Below are 23,142 nucleotides of genomic sequence, written 5' to 3'. Positions count from 1 at the left end.
GTAATTGAAATATTTTTTAAAATGCGCAGAAGGGAACAGGAGGAAGGCCAAGAGGGAAGCAGGACAATTTCGAGAGTGACATGCTAAACTTATTATGTTCTTAAAAGGAAAAGCAAATTGTACAGGAAAGAGATTTGGGGCTGCATGAACAATCCTCTATCTCTGTTTTACAGTGCAGAGGGAAAAAAACTCATTTTATTCACCATTTGTTAGGTTCAGATTTTTTTTAAATTTATAGAGATTATCTTCAAATTTCAAAACTGACCACTTCAGAGAAACTTAAAGAAAAATTAAAGGGATTGGGAAACCTGCGACCTTGAGGCCGTACATAGCCATACATAGTGGGGTCACACTTGAGGACCTAGAGGGCCATGTGTGTTCTCGGGGCTACAGGTTCCACACCCTTGGACCAGAGGATCTCAAGGGTCCCTTCCATCTCTGATGCCTGCAATCGACCCTATTCCTCTATGCTGCCTTCAGAGAAAAGGGGCTGCTGAATGTCGTTGCCCTCCCCTCTTTCAAGCCCTCCATGTCCTCTCTTAGGGAGGTGCAGACTCTGTCTCTCCAGCCTGGACATTTTATGTTGACTTTAGCCAGAAGTTTGAAATGAAGAACATTCCCTCTGCCATTCCTGCACTGTCCTAATCCATCTATTTTCTTTTTTGGAGGGCAATTGGGGTTCAGCAATTGGGTCCTCAAGTGTGGTCTTGAGGTCGCAGGTTCCCCACCCCTGGGGAATTGCCCAAGGTCACACGGCTAGTTTTTTGTGTTAAGTGTCTGAGGCCGGATTTGAACTCAGGTCCTCCTGACTCCAGGGCTGGTGCTCTACTAGCCACCTAGCTGTCCCTAATCCATCTATTTTCTGTACCTTCTTGGACAACTACCTTGTCTTCATTCTCTAATTCATCACTTTCTATTGTGTAAAGAAGGAAATCCAGGAGTATGTTTTATTTTTCTCTTCTTTTTAAAAAATTATTTCATCAAATTTTTCCCAATTCCATGTAAAAAATTACATTCATTTTCAAAAATTTCGAGTTCCAAATTCTCTCCCTCCCCCATACCCCTGTTCCACCCACGGAGAAGGCAAACAATATGATATTGATGATATATTTGTGGCTCTGTGGATAGTGCACTGGGCCTGGAGTCAGGAGGACTGAATTCAAATCTGGTCTCAGACACTTACTAGCTGTGTGACCCTGGACAAGTCACTTAACCTCTGTTTACCTTAAATGGCAAACCACTCTAGTAAAATTTGCCCAGAAAATCTCATGAGAGTATAGCACATGGACTGTGCTAAAGTCCACGGGGTCACAAAGAATTGGTCAACAACAAAATGCATGTGAAGTCATGCAAAACATATTTATTTATTAGCTATGTTATAAAAGAAAACACACAAAAAGAGCCAAGAAAAAGTGAAAAAAAATTTCAATCTGTACTCCGATCTTATTAGTTCTTCCTCTGGGGTTGGATAGCATTTTTCATTATGGGTCCTTCGGCATTATCTTGGATTATTGCATTGCTGAGAATAGCCAAGTCATTCACAGCTGATCATAACACAATGTTGCTGCTACTGTATACAATGTTTTCCTGGTTCTGCTCACTTTACATCAGTTCATATAAATCTTCCCAGGTTTTTTTTAGAAACCACCCTGCTTATCATTTCCTATAGCATAGTAGTATCAGGAATATATATTTTTTTAACACTTAAACTTTTTTTTCTAATTACATCTAAAATTTTTTAGCATTCATTTAAAAAAAATTGAATTTCAAGTTCTTTCCCTTTCTCCCTTCCCTCCTCCCTCTTTGAGAAGGCAGCAATTTGATTTAGATTATACATGTAGAGTCATGCAAAAAATTTCCATATTAGTCATGGTGTAAAAGAAAACACAGACCAAAAAAAGGCCCAAGAAAAATAAACAAAGAAAAGTATGCTTTGATCTGCCTTCGGATTCCATCAGTTCTGTCTCTGAAAGTGGAGAGCATTTTTCATCATGAATCCTTTGGAATTGTCTTAAAGCATCTTGTTCATTATTTCTTATAGCTCAGTAGTATTCCATTACAATCATATATCGCAACTTGTTCAGCCATTCCCCAATTGATGGACATCTCCTCAATTTCCAATTCTTTGCCACCACAAAAATATATATTTTTGTACATATAGGTCCTTTTCCCTTAAAAAAAAATCTCTTTGGGATACAGACCTAGCAGTGGTATGGTTGGGTCAAAGGGTATACACAGTCTTATAACCCTTTGACCACAGTTCCAAATTGCTCTCCAGAATGGTTGGATCAGTTCACAACTCCACCAAAAATGCATTAGTGTCCCAGTTTTCCCACATCCCCTCCAACATTTGTAATTTTTCTTTTCTACAATATTAACTAATCTGATGGGTATGAGGTGGTACTTCGTAGTTGCTTTAATTTGTATTTCTCTAATCAATAGTGATTTAGAGCATTTTTATATGACTATTAGTAGCTTTGATTTCTTCTGAAAACTACCTGTTCAAATGCCATGAATCGGGGAGGCCAGGTGGAGCAGTGAGTAGAGCACCAGCCCTGGAGTCAGGAGGACCTGAGTTCAGATCCGGCCGTGTGACTTTGGGCAAGTCATTTAACCCCAATTGTCCTCCAAAAAAAGCAAAAACAAAACAAAACAGCAACAAAAAAAAAAGAAAGTGAAATCTGCCTATTCATATCCTTTAACCATTTATTAATTGGGGAAAGACTTGTATTCTTATAAATTTACTCATTCTCTATGTGTTTGAGATATGAGGCCTTTATCAGAGAAATTACTGTAAAAAACTCCTTCTAGTTTCCTGCTTTCCTTTCGATCTCAGTTGCATTGCTTTTGTGCAAAATCTTTTTAATTTAATGTTATCAAAATTATCCACTTTACATCCTGTAATGCTCTCTACCTCTTGTTTGGTCATCAATTCTTCCCTTAGCCATAGATCTGACAAGTAAATTATTCCACAGAAGTATTTTAAAAATACTTGGTTGATTTATTTAAGGTCCTACACCTCCCTCCTCCATTCTGCCACCCTCTTTATTACACATCCCATGCTCAAAAGTCTTCAATGGCTTTCTATTACCTCCAGGGTAAGCTATAAACTGCCATGGCGTCAGAGAGCTTGTCTGAAAGGAATCTCAGAGGCCCTTCAGACTTGTCTCATTTTGGAGAAGAGAAAACTCAGGCCTTGGGGAGGTTTTCGTTACTTGTCCAAGTTGGCTGGTTTGAGATTTGAACCAAGTTTTTCCTCCTGCAGTGTCAGGACTCTGCTGCTGTACCATGAAAGCAAGTGCTTTATAATCTGACTCTGGTCTCCCTCTGCATCCTTCCTGCACATTTTTCCTCCTTACACATTCCATCTTCCAGCCGGATTGGCCTCCTTCTTATTCTCTGAAGTCACGGTTCCCTGGTCTGTCTTAAGGCATTTGCAGAGGCCATTTCCTGGCCTGAAATGCATCCCCTTCCTCAATTCTGGCTCCCAGAATTCCTCTCTTCCTTTGAGGCCTAAGCCAGGTGGCACCTCATCTGGGATGACAATCCCAGTTGCTAAAAAGTAAAATAATTTTCATTCTTTACTTCACTTAATCCTCACAACAACCCAGTGAGGCATGTGCTAGTATCCCCATTTTAAAGATGGGGAAACTGAAGGTCAGAGAAATTGTGTTGCCTATGAACAGGGAGAGGGAGATTCTGGGTAGAGAAGTGATCTGGGGACAACCAGGGACAATTTGAAACTTGTTCATAATTGTGGACATCTGCCTTTTTAGTGTGACCTGGGGTAAGTCACTTCCCCTCTCTAAGATTTGATTTCTACCTCTGTAAAAAGATCAGACCAGATGGTCACTAAGGTCCCCTTCTAGCTCTGACATCCAATGACTGTGAAATTCATTCATTCATTCATCATCTATTATGTACCAGGCACTGTGCTAAGTAAGCCCTGGGAAATGGGAAAAATGAGGCCTGGAGTAGTGCCTCAGTTTGTTGGAAGTAACCTACTTAGTTTATAAGTCAGGTAAAACCATGACTAGATACCAGGACATCCAGAAATGCAGAAGAAATTGTTTTTTTTTTTCCTTTTTTCCACTTGTCTTGTTGGGGAGAGAGCCTCAGTGGCCGGAGCCAAATGCCCCAGGACATGCCCTGTTGGCTTTGTGGAGTCAGCAGACCTCATCTGACCACCAAAGACTGGAGGAAAAAGCATCAGAAAGATGCCAAAAAGCAGAAGGCCATCTTTCATAGAACGTTGGCTCCTAGAACCTGAGAAGGTTTAAGCCGGAAGAGACCTTAGACTCAGAGAGCCACAGAAGGAGGCAGTGTGGTCCAGGGGGTAGAACATACTGGATTCAGATCCTACTTCAGACATTTGTTGTTGGCACTCAACCTTGGTTTTCAAAGAAGACCAATGATGTCCCGGTAATGTCTTGACTTGAGGGTGAAATGGATTTCAGTGAGGCAGTTTGGCTGTGGTCAGCCTCACTCTGTCTTCCAGAATAATCAGTGTCCAGTGGCAAGACAGCAGTCAAAATGAGTGGTGGTGGCCCAGGATGCAGTGCAGGACCTGGGTGTCTTTGTTGTTTGACCAAGCTCTAAGCACTTCATGGTATCTTCTTCGGCCACCTTCACAGCCATCGGAACGAATTATTCTTATCTGCCCATTTGGTCAGGAGTCATCTTCACATGCTTAACTAACTTGCTGGTGGGTTTGAAGCCTGTTCGTTTAGTGGCTTAGCCTCTTAATAAAAGGAGTTGTTCTGTGAAGGTTGAATTCAGTCAAAGCTGCACTTGAGGACCTAGAGGGCCACATGTGGTCTCGAGGCCACAGGTTCCCTACCCCTGGTTTAGTCCATCTGCTGTGACAGGGTTACTGGGGTGTGGCTGCTGTGCATGCTACAGCTTCTTGGAGACACAGGTGGGATTTGGGTAACAGGTGAACAACTGGAAAACTGTGGGTCCCAGGCCTCAGTTTCCTCATCTGTAAAATAGGGATTATAATACTTCTGATATCATCACAGGTTGTTGTGATGTTCAAAAGAAATAATGTATGTAAAGTACCATGAAGTTAAACATAAACATTAGGTGTTCTATAAAGGGACTTCATTGGCCCTCCCGTCCAACCTCTGCCTGAAGGAATCCCCACCATAACAGACCCAACAAGTGGTGCTTGAAGACTGGGGCTCTGACTCTCCTCTTACCTCTGATGCTCTCTGATCCTTCTCCCAAAGAGTGAAAAAATAAAAGGGCATCTTAGCAACTGATCCCTTTGGGTAGATTTAGAACAAAGGGTGTCTCTAACCCCCAGCAGCCCACCAGCCAAGTGTCATAGGATCAGAGATCTAGACATGGAAAACCCTTCTAGACCAGGTAGTCCAAGCTCCTCATTTTGCAGGTGAGGGAACCAAGGCACCCAGAAGTTAAGCATTTGCCTAGCATCATACAGCCAATAAGTTTTTTTTTTTTTTACAAATTTTATTCTGGACTTTATAAATAAAATGGGGGGGGAGGAAGAAAAAAAAGAAAAAGCTAATTTCTGAGGCAGGATTTGGGATCTCTCTGATATTCACCATACCATACAGCCTCTCAATTCATTTATCCTGCCTGTGACTCAGTCATTTGTAAATACATAAGGCATAAATGGACCTAAGAGCCAATGCTTTGCTTTCTATGGGGAAAATCACTCCCCAACTGAAGTTTCAAACCCTGCAATGAATAAATGAATGAACCAGCATTTATTAAACACCAGCTGTGTGCCATATGGGAGGGGGAGACTTATGGCAAAAATAAAAGTGTCTGCCCTCAAGGTACTTGTCTCTTATTGGCTGAAAACTCATCAGGTTGACCTGGGAATTCCCCTGATCCACCACTTCCTTACATGTGGACATGGGGAGAGAGGGCAATGAGTCATAAAAGCTACTCAGTCTCTTAGTGACAAAGCTTACCTAAGAACTCGATGAACTAGTGTTCTGACTCTGCTCTCAACCTTCCCTTTCAGATTACCCTCGTTTTGACCTAGTTGTCGAACCGTTTTCCAGTCGTGTCTGACTCTGTGACATTTAGAGATTTCTAAGTAGAAATAATGAAGTGGTTTGCCATTTCCTTCTTCAGGTCATTTTACAGGTGAGGAAACTCAGGCAAACTTGCCTCAGTGTCTTGCCCAGGGTCACACAGTTAGTAAGTACTTGAGGCTGAATTTGAACTCAGGAAGATGACCCACAGCCTGCCATTTTATCTAGGGCACCAGCTAGCTGGCTCTACTTCCACCTACTCTGTAGGTATCTTGTATATAACTAGTCATTTACACATTGTCTCCCACCCCCAGTCCCTTAGAATGTATGTTTCTTGGGGGCAGGGACTATATTTTGCCTTTTATATTCCCAGAGCTTAGCACAAAGCTTGGTATTTAGTAGTCATTTAATGAATGTTTATTGATTGACTTTTCTTTTTCAAAAATTATATTTATTTCATTAAATATTTCCCAATTACATGTAAAAATGTCTGTAAATCATTTTTTAAAAAATTTGAGTCCCAAATTCTCTCTTCCCCCAGTCCTCCCATCCCTCCCCCTCCTCAGGAAGGCACACAATTTGATATCTATTATACAAGTGAAATATGTTTCCATATTAGCCATGCTGCAAAAGAAAACACAGAAAAAATAAAATAATAAAAAGGGAGGTTTTTTTTCAAAGCCTGCTTCAATCTGCATTCAGAGTTCATCATGAACTTTTTTTTCCTCTCTTCAGATTCCCAGCACTCGGTACAACTCCTGGCATGTAGTAAGGGATTAATAAGTGTTTGTTGACTGACTGACTGACTGACTCCCTCTGTCTTTGTCAATGTTTCCTGTGTGCTCCTTTGAAGTAGAGGGTTGGCTGGGGCTGGGGGGAGGGGAGTTCCGGTGTGCAGGGAGCTGTACCACCCATGCCCACAGTTCACCGGAGAAGTCCCATGATGAAGTCTCCTGTATTTCTTGTTTCTGCTGGAGACTTGGCTGAGGAAGCCTGTCCAGTGTCCAATTTTTGTGGGCCAGAGCCTTTATCAAGCCCCCCCTCCCTCCCCACCGGGTGGTAAAAAGACCTTTTTAAAGAATGTGCTGGAACAGAAACCCCATTCAGGGCTCTTCGAGCCAAGCTGCCAGGAGCAGGGGGAGACTGTGGGAGGAGAGTTTGGAGAGCAGAGGAGGGAAAGCTGAATTGGGTCGTCCCATGGTGTTGTTTATGGTCAGTGACAGCTGTTGGGGGATTTCCCCCCTATTGGGGCAAACGGAGCCCCCAGGACAAATCTGGATAGGATAAACCCATGATTCTACTCAATAGAGGGCACCCTCTGTCTAGCCCTGATGGCCTGCGATTCAGCCAAGGGCATGGGGAATGGCCACCTAAGTAGATAAACATTCATTGACGGCCTACTGTGTGGCAGGCATTGTTCTGGGTGCTGGATATTCAAGAGGAAAAATGAAATACCTCAAGGTGCTCACATGCCGTGGAAGTGGGGGTAGGAGAGTCAATAACATGTGTACAGTTAAGTATGTACAAGATCTATGCAGTGCTAATACAAAGTAATTTCGAGGGACTGGAGTGTAGGGAGAAGACCTTATGTAGGAAACTTCAGCTGAGCCTTGATGGAAGCTGGCCATGTTACAAGATGGTGACGAAGAAGGAGAGCACTGAGGTAGAGAGAACTGTACAAAAGATGCACAGGCTGGAGTGTGCTGGTAAATATTTAACAACTGGCTCTAGGGGGGGAAATGTGCACTTGATATACTTTCCAGATTTAATCTGTCCCAGTAACATTGTTTCCATCGTTTTCCTAAATCTACACAATCAACAAAATATAAAATCAAGCACTGAATTGTTATATTTGCCAATTTCAGAGGTATAAATGCTCTCACTGAAAATTTAACTATCAGATCTTAGGAACCAGTTAGAGCTGGCTCCAGCACAGTGAGATGTCCAGGTGACCCTAAGTAGGTCATATGGGGAGTAACATTTGCTTAATTTAGAAAAATAGTTTGGAGCCAAATTGTAAATAACTTTAAATGGAATTCATATTTTATCACAGAACCAATCAGGACAAGAAGAATACAGGATGGGCAGGTGAATAGAGCACTGGACCTGGAGTTAGAAAGAAATAAATGAGTTCAAAACCAAACTCAGATACTAGCTGTGTGACCCTGGACAAGTCACTTAACCCCTACTTGCCTCAGTTTCTTTTCTCTCTCTCTCTCTTTCCTTCCTTCCTTTCCTTCCTTCCTTTCCTTTTAGAGGGCAATTGGGGTTAAGTAACTTGCCCAAGGTTACACGGCTAGTTTTTTTGTGTGTGTTAAATGTCTGAGGCCGGAACCGAACTCTGGTCCTCCTGACTCCGGGGCTGGCGCTTTACTCACTGGGCCACCTAGCCGCCCCCCTCAGTTTCTATGTATAAAATGAACTGGAGAAGGAAATGGCAAACACCCAAGTACCTTTGCTAAGAAAACCCCATGGATGAGTCCGCGTGGTTACACCTGGTACATAGTACACAATTATTATCTCATTTGGGCAGCTAGTGGCACCATAATGCATAGAGCACTGGGCCAGGAGTCAGGAAGACTCAGGAAGATGAGTTCAAATCCAACCTCAGATATTTACTGGGTGTGTGACCCTGGGCAAGTCACTTAACCCTGTTTGCTTCAGTTTCCTCATCTGTAAAATGAGCTGGAGAAGGAAATGGCCAACCAGTCCAATCGCTCTGCTATTTGCCCTTTGTTCTGGAAGACATGGCATCTTTGCTTCTTTCGAACCGCTCCAGTATCTCTGCCAAGAACAAGGGGTCATGAAGTTAGACATAACCAAAAAAATGACTGAACAATAGGCGTGTTGGGTAGTGATTTGCACCAGTGGAGGAGCTGTTCTGACTGAGGAGGTCCTAGTGTCCTATGAAGATCATCTATGTAGAGCATTCTGAGTGATGTAGAGACGCTAGTCTTGCTTTCACCACCAGGTGGTGCTGACAGCACCATTCCCTCGGAATTTGTCCCACTGGATAGAAACATTCCAAAACATCTTTCTAGGGTGGCCCGTCAGCAGCCTTCCATGCTTCCGCTCCGCCTCTGTCTATAGGGCTGGGCTGATTCATCGTCACGGGGTGCGTGTATTTGTGTGCGAGAAGGACTGTCCAATAAGCCTGGTCCTGGGGAGCCTGTGCAATGGGGATCATGGTTCTGGTCTCATGCAGCTATCCATGGATGAGTCTGTCCGAGGGGAGGGCCGCGCTTATTGGCCAGTCCTCTGTTACACGTGGATCCAGCCAATCAGCCGGTTCAGATCTCCCAGCGGTCCCAAGGAAAGCCCAGCCTGATAGCAAGTCTGTGGGACTTCCTATGATTCAGTGAGTGCTGGTCAGGTGACTGTGGCACCATGGACTTGGCTTTCCATGGAAGCAGACACATGCTCGCAGGATGTACACAGCTTATTTTAACTCAACATAGAACTGATTTTGAAAAAATAGTACTTATATCAAGAACACAATGCATAATAAAAATAAGCATCTACCAATCAAGCTAGGAGCCTGTCACTCTCTGCAAATCCAGAAATCTCCTCAAAATTTAAATGGAGTTCTTGATTCGCCATTTCCTTCTCCTGAGGTAAACAGGGTGAAGTGATTTGCTCAGGGTCACACAGCTAGTAAGTGACTGAGGCCAGATATGAACTCAGGAATTCAAAAATTAAATGAAGAAGTTTATATTGACTTGAGAGCTGTCAGGAGACCACTGGAGGTTTTTATAAGAGGGGTGAGACAGTCAGATTTGTAAGAGGATGAACAGAGACTTCAGGCAGGGAGCTGAGACGTGATTAGAGTCTCATTTAAGATGATGGATCTGTGAGTAGAGGAAAGGGGTCAGATGTTGACCAGCAAGGAACTCTGTGGGTCTGCACTCCTAACACTTAGCTCTTGAGCCCGTGTTTCTTCCACTTACCATTGTGTAACCTTGGACAAGTTAAACTCTCTGGGCCTCAGTTTCCTCATCTGTAAAATGAAGGGTTAAGCCTCAAAAGTCCTTTCCAACTCTACACCTAGAATGGAATTTCTGACACTTACTGGTTGTGTGCCCTTGGGCAAGTCACTTAAACTCTCAGTGCCTGAGTTTACTCTTCTGTAAAATAATGAGGTAGTTGGGCTTGATGGCCTCTGGGGTCTCTCCAGTTCTAGATCCAGGAGACTATGATCTGGCCCAGTAGACGTGGTCAGTTTTGTAATTAACTCAGTCATACTTGAATATTTACCAGTAGACCAGGACCATGGTTGGGGTTACCTGGGTTAGAGAATAGTATAGTTTCAGTTAAACTCCCTTTATTTTATCTAAAGGTGGGGAAGCTCAGAGACATGGGAAATGGTCTTTCCATATATGAAGATTTTTCAGAAAAGGGCAGATAGTTACCAGTTTCACAGAGCTAAGAATGAATGCTTGTTGATCGATTGACTAATGGATGGAAGGCTACCTCATGGCCATCTGGTCCAATCCATACCTGAACAAGGATTCCTGCTATAACATACCTAACAGATGCTCACCCAGCCTTTTCCTGAAGACCCCCATTGATGACCCCCTCTACCTCCCCAAGCAGCCCATTCCACTTTGGGACCCCTCCATTTTGCATCTTCCATTCACTGTCCTTTGCTTACTGTCCTGGGGCCAAACAAAACAAGCTTAGTCCCTCTTTGGCATCAACCCATGTTCCTATGGCACGATCTCAAGACCCTTTACCTTAAAGACTTCCCTCTTCCATACAATGATACTACTCATCCATGACCTTCCTACTTCGTGGCACCCAGAAGGTAACAACATTTTGGTTGGCCAGACTAGGTCAGCTAGTCAGTCAACAAACATTTATTACTATGTGTCAGGCATTGTGCCAAGCTCTGGAGATACAAAGAAAGGAAAAGACAGTCCCTGATCTCAAGGAGCTCACAGTCTAATTGGGAAGATAACATGCAAACTACCATATTTTTACAGGTTATATGCAGGATAAATTGGATAAATCCACAGAGGTGATCTGGGGTGATGGACCTAGAGATGTGACATAATAGGCCATTTGGCCAAACCCAACATTTTTTTTTAAAGCAATTGGGGTTAAGTAACTTGCTCAAGGTTACACGGCCAAGTGTTTCTGGGTGGGTGCTAAGTGTCTGAGCCCGGATTCGATTCCAGGTTATCCTGACATTGGTGCCGGTGCTCTTACTCACTGTGCTGCCTGGCCGCCCCAAAACCCAACATTTTAAAGAGGAGGAAACTGAGGCCCAGGGATGTTATGAGACCTGTCATCATGGAAAGGTCTGTAGAGTCCAACGCCCTCATTTTACAGATGAGGAAACTGAGTCTCAGAGAGGGGAAGTGATTTGTCCCATGTCACACAGCTAGGAAGTGTGAGAGATGTGTCTTAGAGTGGGGAGTGCCATTTGTCAAAGCCCCTCAGTGTCTGCAGAAGGAAACCAAGGCCTCGTCATCTGCTCTTTTCTGCTAGAAAGTAGTCAGTTCTCAATGTGTCCCTCTTCTCTCTGCTCCCTATAGCCTCCGCCATGCGGGTGGTCGTGATTGGGGCAGGAGTGATTGGACTCTCCACTGCTCTGTGCATCCACGAGCATTACCACCGCACACTGCAGCCTCTGTCCATCGAGGTGTATGCTGACCGCTTAACTCCCCTTACCACAAGTGATGGGGCTGCAGGCTTATGGCAGCCCCCCCTCTTGGAACATCCCCAGGAGAGGTGAGTCCGGAACCCTGGGGTGGGGTGGGGGTGGGGCTGGCAGCACTGGCCAGGTCAATCTGACCCTTGGTCACTGAGCATTCCAATGCACTGGTGAGAAATCTCATCTGACTGATGCCACAGTAATAATAGCAACATCCATTTCTACTGACCCCATGGGAATCATTGTGTTGGCCTTTCCTGGCAATGTGGGGACTTGGAGAAGTTTTTTTATAAAAAGAATTAAACTGTTCAGAGGCAGGGGAAAAACACTAGTTCTGGAGACAGAGGACCTGGGTTCAAATCCTGCCTCTCATATTTACTATCTATGTGGTCTTGGGGAAGTCACTTACCTCTGTAGGCCTCAGTTTTTCTTTCTGTAAAATGAGGAAATTGGGCTAGACTGTCTCTGAGACACCTTCCAGCCTCTGATGCTGCCTCTCTGGGACCTTGGGCAAATCACTTACCGTCCCTGGGCTTTAGGGTCTCCCTCCACAAAAGGAGGGAACTGGGTGAATAGTTTTTGAGGTTTCTTCCGAGGCTTAGGTCTGTGATTCCATGATTCCAAGATGTGAATGGACCTTTATTATGCCATATTTTAACTCACATGAGCGATGGCCTCAGAGACAAGAAACCCCAGGTTCAAATCCTGCCTCTGACACATATTGGCTATGTGACCCTGGGCAAGTCACTTAATCTGTGAGGGCCCTGTCTATGACATGAGGCCATGAGGGGTAGGGAAGGAGACAGGCTATGAGCGGATAGAGATTTAGATCCCAGTCCAAAGGGGTCTGAGCTGCTGATGAAGGGTGGATTCACACAGGCCTTTTCTGCCAAGCCCTCAGCTGGGATGGGTGACAGTCACTGGGGTCTCAGGAGCAATGGGCATCAGGGATGGGTGTCAGTGAAAGTCAGAGAGGCCACCCACTCAAATTAGATAGCTAATGGCCCAGTGGAGAGAGTGCTGAGGAAGACTTGAGTTTGAATCCTGCCTCATCTACTTACTAGCTGTGTGACCCCTGGCAGGTCACCTAACTTCCCTTGGGCCTCAGTTTTCTCAAATGTAAAATGAGGCCTCTAAGGGCCTTTCCATCTCTGGATCACTAACCCTGTGACTTCCTCAAGTTCTTCCCAGTGATAATCATTAAATATCATATTTTTGGCCAAAGTCTGAATTAATCAAACAGACTGCTTGGCCTTGTTTTAAAAAGTCAGCAACTCCAGAGCACCTTGATATCATAAATTCCAAATGGACCCTGCTTTGTCTTTGCTCTCTGAGTGAGCTCCAAAGATTACCTCTTCTTATGTCAACAAAGCCAAATGAGGCTTACTTTATGGCCCTTAAGGATGAGACCCTTAACTCGAAGCATTAACTTGAGTAATGGGACTTTTTCTTATCTTAATATTTTTTTGGACATATACTATATTATGGAATGTTAATGGTAAAGAAGACACAGTTATCCTGGATCATAATTTCTTTTTTTTTAAATTTGTTTATTTGTAGTTTTCAACATTCATTTCCACAAGATTTTGAGTTACAAATTTTATCCCCATCTTTCCCTACCCCCACCCCAAAATAGCGAGCCTACTGAATACTCCTTCCCCCAATCTGCTCTCTCTTCTGTCCTCCCCCATGTCCCCTCTGACTTTCTAGTAGGGCAAGATGGATTTCTATACACAGTGCCTGTATATCTTATTCTGGATCATAATTTCAATCGACATTTTGTCAACTCTCTTGTTTTATTGTATTTACCATCTATTCAATTAAGAAAATTCCTTTCTCATACCAATGATTAAACATTTATGGAGATCATAAATTTGTGTGACATAGCCACCCTGAATTGGAATGGTTCTAAAATGTATTGAAGCTTTCTGAATTTTTTGTTCAGGAGTCAGCCTTAGGCTGGCTCCTTGGGCACGTCTGCTAGTTTTAAGGGAATAAACACTATAACTGTATGTCACTATTTATTTGTCTCCTTTAACCAAACTTTTTAAAAAGGTTGACATCAGTCAGGATGGGGGGTGTCTGGGGTCCTCTGTTTCCCCTTCAACAGGGCAACTAGAAAAGGCCCAAAGGTTATCATTTTTTTTTTTTTGCAGTTAGGATGAAATAGATTCTTGCTCAGACCCATATGAGTCATTTTTCATTCCTGATATCACAGGCAGGGAAATGCTAGGTGTTGGTCAGAGAGACCACTCACAGGAGCAGGGGGATCCTGATAGAGCCAAGTGTCTTCAAGAGGACCATGGTAGTTTGGACCCAATGGCCTCCAAGGTCCCTTCTGGCTCCAAGATCTGGGCCTCAGTATTTCCTCGGGCCTCCATTTCCTCATCTGTAAAATGAAGGGGTTGGACTCGATGGCCTCTGAAGTTCCTACCAGTTCCAGATCCAGAATCCAATGACCCTTGAATGTGTTTAGCTGATTTATGAGGTCTCCTCCAGCCCTCTCCCTTCTCAGACCAAGCCCCAGCCAACTCACAATTCTACTGAGGGTCCCCTCCTTGGGCTAATATGATGACGATGAGCCAGCAGCTACTCCCAGGAGTTTCCCCACCCCTTGTCTGAAGTGTGTGTCTGTCCTTCAGGGTTTGGAACCAAAAGACCTTTGACTACCTACTGAGCTACATCAATTCTCCAGAAGCCAAGAAAATGGGTCTCTTCCTCATCTCAGGCTACAACCTCTTCTCCAAAGCTGTACCGGTAAGTCAGCTTGACCCAGAAGTGGGGAACCTATGGCTTTGATGACCCTAAATGCCTCCAACTCTAATCCTAACTCTAAATGAGCAAGTTCCTCACTCCTGGTTTGACCTCAGTCCTGGGATGGAGGGAATCTTTATGGGAAACATCAGTGAATTAGAAACTAAAAGGGAAGCCCATCAACTGGGGAATGGTCGAACAAGTTAGTGCATAAGAAGGTGATGGAATACTATCATGCTGTAAGAAACTTTGAAGGGGATGGCTTAGAAGAAACTTGGGAAGACTTATGAACTGATGCAAAGTGAAGTGAGCAGAACCAGGAGAACAATTTACACGATAGCAACAATATGGAAATAGACAGCTCTGAAGGACTTAGGACCTCTGATCAATGCAAGAACCAACCACCATTCCAGAGTACCAAAGATAAAACAAGCTGCTTACCTCTGGATAGAGGGTGATGTACTCTGGATGCAGTTGCTATTAAATAATATAGTCCAGAGGTGATGAGGGTCTGTACTGGGTGGTGGCTATGTGAGTAGAAAGAAGGGCATGGATAACAATAATAGCTAGCAATTATACAGAGCTTTAAGGTCTACAAAGGGCTTTAATAAGAATATTATCTTTATAATAGCTAATATTTATATAGCACTTACTATGTATCAGTCACTGGGCTAAGTGCTATATAATTATCTCTTTTTATCCTTACAACAACCCTGGGAGAGAGGTGTGATTATTCTCCCCATTTTACAAGTGAGGAAACTGAGGCAGACAGAAGTTGAGTGACTTGTCCAGGGCCACACAGCTAGTAAGTGTCTGACTCAGGATTTGAACTCAGATCTTCCCAATTCTAGTATTGCTTATATTCAGTATAGCTCTGGAAAGTAGAATTAGTGCCAGTGGGTAAAAGGCATAGTAAGACACAGATTTAGGGACAATACAAACACGTATGAACTGGACTTGGAGTCAGAAAGATATGGGTTCAAAATCTGCTCCTGAAATTTACTGTGGTAGAGAGGAAAAAAGGCTAAACTGATTCACAAAACTAGAATTCAAATCCCAGTTTTTTTTACTTTCTATCTGTGTGACCTTGGCCAAGTCACTTAACCTTGGTGGGCTTAAATTTGCCCATCTATAAAGTGGACTAAATGGTTCCTTGGGTCCCTTCCAGCTCTAGATCCATCCTAGCTTGTGTGACCTTGGGCCACTTGCTTAACCTCTCTGAGCTGGCCTCAACTTCCTCATCTGTAAAATGGTGGCAATCATATCCCTAGCACCAAAGTCACAAAGTTGTGGTAAAGTTCCAACAAGATAAATTGATGAAAAGCACTTTGCAAACTTTAAATAATTATAGAAATGGCAGCTAGACCTCTAGACGGTCCGCTGGAGCTGTCTCTACAGGTGATGGGCTACCTCAGCAGGTATTGAGATTCTCGTTGCTGGAAGAATTCAAGTAGAACCCTGATGACTGCTTTTCTCTGACATTCAGATCTCTTCATAGTATGGCCCCTTCCTACCCTTCCAACCTTCTTACACTTTGCTTTATACCTAGAAACTTTGTTTCCAAATGTTGACCTGAAAGTTTGGTTGAAAGAAGCAAATAGAGGGCAACTAGATGGCACAGTGAATAGAGCACTGGCCCTGGAGTCAGGAGGATCTGAGTTCAAATCCGGCCTCAGACACTTGACACAATTACTAGCCGTGTGACTTTGGGCAAGTCACTTAAACCCAAGTACCCTCAAAAAAAGTAAAAAAAAAAAAAACAAATAGGCTAAGTGATATTAATTTTCTTTCCTTTTCTTTTCTTTTTTGGGGGGGAAGGCAGGGCAGTTGGAGTTAAGTGACTTGCCCAAGGTCACACAGCTAGTATGCTTTAAGCATCTGTGGCCAGATTTGGACTCAGGTCCTCCTGACTCCAGGGCCAGTGCTCTATTCACTGTGACACCTAGCCGCCCCATACATTCATACTGTTTATTGCCTTGAAGCTAGCAGATACATGTATACACAGAGCCAGAAAAATTCTGACTGTCTGGTTGAAGAATGAGAAGTCTTAAATACATTGTAAAACCATCCCAACTCAAGATGTCTGTGTCACTCAAATTTATGATCTCCATATGTGTTTAACCATAGCATGAGAAAGGAAGTTTCTTAGTTGTAAATCCAATAAGACGACTGATACAGTGTCCATTGAAATTACAATCCCAGGATTTCTGTGTTTCTTTCCTCTGTGTAGCAAATGTCCATGGGATACTGAGATAGGAAAAGTTCCGCTATACAAGACAGCGTCTGGTCCCAGGCGTCCTGTCCTTTCATGGTTACAAGCAGGAAGAATGCCCCTGGTCGGGAGCTGAGAGAGGAAAGGACATTTTTAGAGCAAAGCAAAGCATGTCTGGTTGATTAGTTCAGGCTTTGGTCCTTATTGGGGTTCAAATGACCTGAAATGATCATCACACCCTGACCCACTCTCTACTCTGTACACTCTCCATCCCTGGAAATGTTTTCTCTTCATCTCTGTGTCTTGAAATCCCTGGTTCCCTCCAGGACTCAGTTCAGGTATAACCTCCTTCATGAAGCCTATCTTGATGACAGCCATCCCTTCCAAAACTCCTTTGTATCTATTTTGAACTCATTGTGTATGTATTTAGATGTGATCATGTGGTCTCCCCCACTAGAATGTAAGCTTCTCAAGGGCAAGCACTGTGTTTGCCTTTTCTTCCTATTGCAGGGCTGGTGCATGCTAAGAGTCCATATACAATATGCTTTTTGGTTGGTTGATGGAGGGGGTTTCTGAAGGAGTAAGAGTTTGAATTAAGAGCTCCCTTTGGAGTCCATATGGCCATTATTTTTCCCTCTGTAGGATCCCTCTTGGAAGGACACAGTTCTGGGCTTTCGGAAACTGACGCCCCAAGAGCTTGAGCTGTTTCCTGGTTACAGGTAGGACTGATGGGACAATTGGGCAGGGAAGGGGTTCCCTTAAGCAGAGCAGAACTCCCCCCAAGACTGATGTATGGCAGGCACTGTTGGCCGGTACTTTCCCATGTGGAGCCATGAGCAGCCTTGGGCTCCCAAGCCTAACCCTGTCCACCCCCACATATAGGTAGGCCTCTCTCCAGCCTGCTTTGGGAGAGCTCAGAGCCCCTGGGGAGGTGGTTCTAGCAGCATCAAAAGGATGGGGATTTAAGAATACCTCCTAGGACCAAGCTTTGTCAATGAGCGAAGTGCATTTCTTCTTAATCCTAAAGGAAGAGAAAATAAAGATAGGAGCATGAAAATGTTTAATTTAAAGTAAAATTATACTATCTGCTTGCAATTATTTGTATTTCAAGCATATTTGCACAGAAAGGAGAAATTATAGTAGAATGATTTTAAAATTGGTATTAATCTCTGGGCCTCTTAACCACTCCATTCCTTTCCTCCTCACCTCTTGTGTTAGTTATGGATGGTTCAACACTGCATTGATCCTGGAGGGCAAGAGCTACCTGCCCTGGCTTACCCAGAGGTGAGTGCTGCCCTGTCCCGATGAGGAGTGTGGCTGGGGGAGGGGGGGGGTGGAATTCAACCTCCATTGTCCCAGCAATAACACAGGATTGCATTTAAAGGACCCATGAATGGTTCCGCCTTAGCCTGCTTCCAAAGGGTAGAAATAGAAGTAGGGGGTAGATGCGACAAGGAGACAGATTTAAGGTTGGCACAATTAGAGCCTTCTCAATCCAGGCTCCCCAGAAGACGCTCTCTCCTCACTGGACCTGGACTGCTTCAGACAAATCGAGGCTGGCCACTTCGTGGACATGTTCTAGTCTGAGTTGGGCTAGATGCCTCTGAGGTCCCTTCAGCCTTGGAGATTCTGGGACTCTGTCTAGGGAGGTTTTCTCTAAGATGTCCAGTGGAGTCAAAGTTCCTTGGGCATTGGGATTGTTTCATGTGTCTGTGTCCTTAGATACAACAGAGAGGCAGTGGGTGATGGAGAGGTGGAGAACCTGGCTTGGAGGCAGGAACATCTGGGTTCGAGTTTGATTAAGCCTGACTGGCTCAAGTCCAGAACTCCTGAGCTCCAGTGATTCTGCAGCCTCGGTCTTCCCAGGGGCACGCACCACAGCTTGGCCTCCAGGGGCTCTTAACCTGGGCTCTGTGAATTGTTTTTTCATATTTTGAAAACTTTTATTTCTGTAGTCTTCTCTGGCAGTCCTATGCATTTCATTATACAAATTTAAAAAATATGATTCTGAGAAGAGGTTTCCTCAGACTGTCAAAGGAGTCCATGACCCCCCAAAAGATGAAGAACCCTTTCGCCAGGTCTTAGCACCAGCTGGAAGGACAGGAGGCCAGAGACCCCTTATACTGCCTGAGAACTGGGGAGGGTCAGTGGGTTAGAGTGACAAGAGTTCTGACTTTGGAGACGGATGACCCAGGTTCAAATCTCGGCTTTGTTACTTGCATTTTCCCCTTCCCAAGCCTCAGCTATTCCATCTGTAAAATGAACTTCTTGGACTTGATAGTCTAAAGGGTCCACCTCAGTCTCTCCATTTATAAAACAAGAGCATTAGCCTGGATGGTCTTGAAGCTTTACAGCTTGTGAACAAGAGAACTGGGCAGGGTTGTGGCCTGACTGACTGACTGACCACCTTCTCCTGCTAAAACCTTGTTGTCTTACAGGTTAACTGAACGGGGAGTCAAGTTCTTCCTGAGAAAAGTCCAGTCCTTTGAGGAGGTAAATCAAAGGCAAAGAATGGATTGGCTAAAGGTGGGAGGGAGGCCAGGGCCGTTCTTTTTGATTCTAGCTGCCTCCCCTCCCCAGGCACCCAGAACCCTGCAAGGTGGGCAGGGGAGGGGGGGGGGAAGCTTCTGGTTGGCAGTAACCCTTTTTCCTGACTTCTAAGTACTTTCCGTTATGACCTGTGAGCTCCTGGGAGGCAGAGGGACTTTGGGGCAGTTAGGTGGCTCAGTGGGCCTGCAGTCAGGAAGAATGATCTTCCTGAGTTCAAATCTGGCCTGAGACTCTTCCTAGCTGTGTGACTCCGGGCAAGTCACTTAACCCTGTTTGCCTCAGTTTCCTCATCTGTAAAATGAGCTGGAGAAGGAAATGGTAAACCAGTCTAGGATCTCTGCCAAGAAAATCTCAAATGGGGTCATGGAGAGTTGGACATGACTGAACAATCACCACAAGGTGACTTTGGATAATAATCCAGTAAATACCATTCTACTGGGCTTTTAAAGTCTACACAAAGATTTTAAATGTTGTCTCTTCCAAGCCTCACAATAACCTTTTATTATTAATATTGTTAATTTCCATTTTATGGTGAGGGCACTAAAGTTTGAAGGCCAAGTGACTTTGGAGGCCATTGAGGTGTAATAGAGAATAGAAATGATTCTATGTCTGAGGATCTGAGTTCAAATCCAACCTTTATTAGTTACTGCCTGTGTGGGCAAGTCAGTTAATCTTCCTGGGCCTCAGTTTCCTCAGCTGTGAAATGAGTAGGTTGGACTAAACCACCTCCTGAGTCTCTGGCTGTGATCCTGCCCTCTGCCCCATCCTCTTAAGGATCTCCTCCTGTCTTTGTTTCAAGTGACAGGAGTAGAGAAGTCACTGAGTGCTCAGAGATGGTGTTTTAAACCCCACTGTGTGCCTGCCTCCAGACTCAGTGAAAGTAAGGAAACCAATCACCCCCAAAATGGGGCAAAGAAGCTATAGCGAGACGAGGGGGACCCTCAGGTCTGTCTTCGCATCATCTCCAATGCCAGTGACCCAACACCAGCTCAATCCAACGTTTATAAAGTCCTCTGCTGTGCGGGGCACCAGCGATTCTGGGGCATCCCCCCAAGCCTGGGGTCCAAGGAGTCCCCTGACATGATGTCCCCACCATGGATATGGCTGTCAGGTGTTACAGTGGAAGAGTTCCAGCTTGGAGTCAGGAAGACCAGAGTTCAAATCCTCCCTCAGACAAGTACTTAGCTGTGTGACCCTGGGCAAATTATTTCACCTCTCAGTCTCAGTTTCCTTATTTGTAAAGTGGGGATATTAATAGCACCTCCCTCACAGGGAATCAAGAGGATCAATATGTTAAGTATTTTGCAAACCTCAAAGCACTATGGATTCTCTAATTATAATTTCATTATTATTATCTTACAGATAAGGAAACTGAGACTCCAGTGCTAAGGGTCTTACCCACCTGTGGATTATTTTGTTTATTATTAAACACACAGAACCTCGGGGTTAGGTGCTGGTTCCTTTACCTTAGTTCAGCTTGGTTCAATCCAGTAAGCATCTATTAAGTCCCTCCTGTGGGCCAGGCACAGAGGAAATAAAGAAAACAGTCCTTGCCTCCAAAGAACTTACAGCCAACTGGTGTCACTAAAACAACTGATTAATCACAATATTAAATTGATAAATTCAGAATCATTTTTTTCCAGAGACGGTGGAGCATCAGATCTAGTCCCCAGGAATGCCCCTTTTCCAGTCTGGGGCAAACCTTGATGGGGGTGGGGGTGGAGGCCATGGGAGGAGGGCCTGGGCTGGGCCCCCTTCTCTGCTCCTGGTCTCCCTGGGCTTTCTTGGATCCCCAGAGAGGGATGGCTTGGGTCAGGTAAAGGAGGCTGGGCTCAGCTGCCCTCTGCTCACCTCCCCACGTGCTACTTGTCCCCAGGTGGCCAAAGAAGGGGCAGACGTCATAATCAATTGCACTGGGGTGTGGGCTGGGGAGCTGCAAGCTGACCCCTTACTGCAGCCTGGACGGGGACAGATCCTCAAGGTGAGTCTGGCAGCCATGGAGGAGGGGGGGCAGTGGTGGTGGAAGAGACATCCCTGACTACGGCCTGAGGATCAAGGTCCTCTGGGGGCTGCTGAAGGTTTTCAGAGAAAGGGCTGGCTTGGGAAAGAGGGCCACAAGCTGGAAGGCTGGCTCAAGCCAGCTGGCACCTCAGGGTTCTGTCCTCAGGAAACTGAGCCAAGGCTGGGGGCCTGCGGGGTGGGCAGCTACCTATGGTTCACACTATTTCATGGGAAGAAGGGGCCTATCCAAAGGTGACTTTTTTTAGAATGAATATCTATAGTTTTAGGGTCAGAAAATCCCTCTTCTTAAGACACAGATACATATATTTTGTGACAAGCTGTGATCTGTGAGGAAGGCAGATTGGTAGAGTGGAGAGCTCTGACATCTACAAGCTGTCAGGTCACTTCTTTGAACCTCAGTCTCCTTTTCTGAAAAAATTATTTATCTCTCTGAGTTGTCTTTAGGAAAGCCCCTTGTAAATCTCACAACTCTACAGAAATAGGAGGTAGGATTATAGTGAAGGCTCCAGTGGGGAGTCATGCCCTGCTAGGTGGAGTGGGGAAGGATTGGGAATTTTTCATCCTTGCCAAGGACACGCTAATGGCTTTTTCTGGCTCTGCCACAGCTGTCTGTCTAGGGAGGCCTAGAATGAGCCTCTGCCTGCTGTCAGTGCTGGGGAGAGATTGCTCCCAAGGGAAGCCAGGGAAGCAGGGCCTTCCAGAGCATGTAGCCAGAGTGAGCTTCTCCATTAACTGGGACCCTGGGGGGGAGCCTAGGGCAGCATAAAGATGCAGTCCCACCTGAAGTCCAACAATGGAGTGTGGTGGTGGCACGTGGGTGGGGTATGGTCAGCCACAGATCTTTTCCTTCTATTACATTCAGGTTTTTGCCCCTTGGATAAAGCACTTCATTCTTGTTCATGATCCAGATGCTGGGATCCACAAGGCCCCATATATCATCCCAGGGTAAGGTGCCAACTTGGGGGTGAGAGTAGGGCAAGGGAGGCTTTCATGCCCTTTTGTGACAGGGCTACACCATGAACTGTCCTCAGAAGTTGGGGACCTTGGTTCAGCTTCTACACACACACACACACACACACAAGCACACGCACACACACACACAAGCACACGCACACATACACACATGCGTATGTGCGCACACATATACAGTCAGATGGGAAAGGGACATCATCTGGTCTAATGTGAACATGAATAAAAATCCCTTCCACCATTTCTCTCCAGCCTCTGCATGATGGCCTCCAGTGGAGGACCATGGAGCCCACTTCTCTCCAGGCAGCCCATTCCACTTTTGAACAACTCTCATCATTAGGAAATCTTTTCTTGACATCAAGCTTAAAGTTTCCTTTTTGTAATTACCATCCATTGCTCCTAATTCTGCCCTCTGGGGACAAGTAGAATCAGTGAGAAAGGTCCAGCTGCCAGACTCTGGAAACAGGGGTAGATTGCACAATGAGCAAATCCATTCTTTTGGTTTTATGATGATATCAATGGTGATGGTGTCAGTGATAGTCGTGGTAATGATGGGATGATGGTGTGGATAGTGATGGTGGTGGTGGAGGTGATGATGGTGGCGTTGGTGGTAAAAGTGATAGAGTCATGGTACAGGGAGTGATGATGGTATTAATGGTTATGGTAAGAGTCACAATGGTAGTGATAGTGATGTTGGTGTTGGTGGTGACTATGCTTGTTATAGTCCTGGTGCTGGTAGTGATGATGGTATTGATGGTGAAGGTAATAGTTGTGGTGGTAATGGTGATGGTGGAGATGATAGTCATGGTGATGATGATGATGGTGATGGAGGTGATGATGGTAGTGGAGATGATAGTCATGGTGGTGGTGATGGTGGTGATGGAGGTGATGGTGGTGGTGATAGAGATAATAGTCATGGTGATGGTGATGGTGGTGATAGAGGTGATGGTGGTGGTGGAGATGATAGT

General features: G+C 44.8%; 2 protein-coding genes across 3 annotated transcripts in view; one reads left to right on the top strand and one right to left on the bottom strand.

Moving 5' to 3' along the window:
- The window catches only part of CORO1C (coronin 1C), a 544,511-nt gene that overhangs the window by 238,599 nt on the left and 282,770 nt on the right, over positions 1–23,142 (bottom strand). The window lies entirely within an intron of this gene.
- The window catches only part of DAO (D-amino acid oxidase), an 18,687-nt gene continuing 7,101 nt past the window's right edge, over positions 11,557–23,142 (top strand). For both annotated transcript variants that reach the window (XM_069081522.1, XM_069081523.1), the window contains exons 1-7: positions 11,557–11,744; positions 14,310–14,424; positions 17,276–17,352; positions 17,852–17,917; positions 19,072–19,126; positions 21,060–21,164; positions 22,068–22,150. In XM_069081522.1, the coding sequence (XP_068937623.1) occupies positions 11,557–11,744; positions 14,310–14,424; positions 17,276–17,352; positions 17,852–17,917; positions 19,072–19,126; positions 21,060–21,164; positions 22,068–22,150 (689 nt within the window). The remainder of the gene's footprint in view (positions 11,745–14,309; positions 14,425–17,275; positions 17,353–17,851; positions 17,918–19,071; positions 19,127–21,059; positions 21,165–22,067; positions 22,151–23,142) is intronic.

This window comes from Petaurus breviceps, unplaced genomic scaffold, assembly GCF_028583685.1.
Source record: "Petaurus breviceps papuanus isolate PSGF00001 unplaced genomic scaffold, PetGlider_PUasm1.0 99, whole genome shotgun sequence".
Classification (NCBI taxonomy): Eukaryota; Metazoa; Chordata; class Mammalia; order Diprotodontia; family Petauridae; genus Petaurus; species Petaurus breviceps.
Note: the sequence above shows the minus strand (reverse complement) of the source record. Positions and strands in the feature narration are given on the sequence as shown.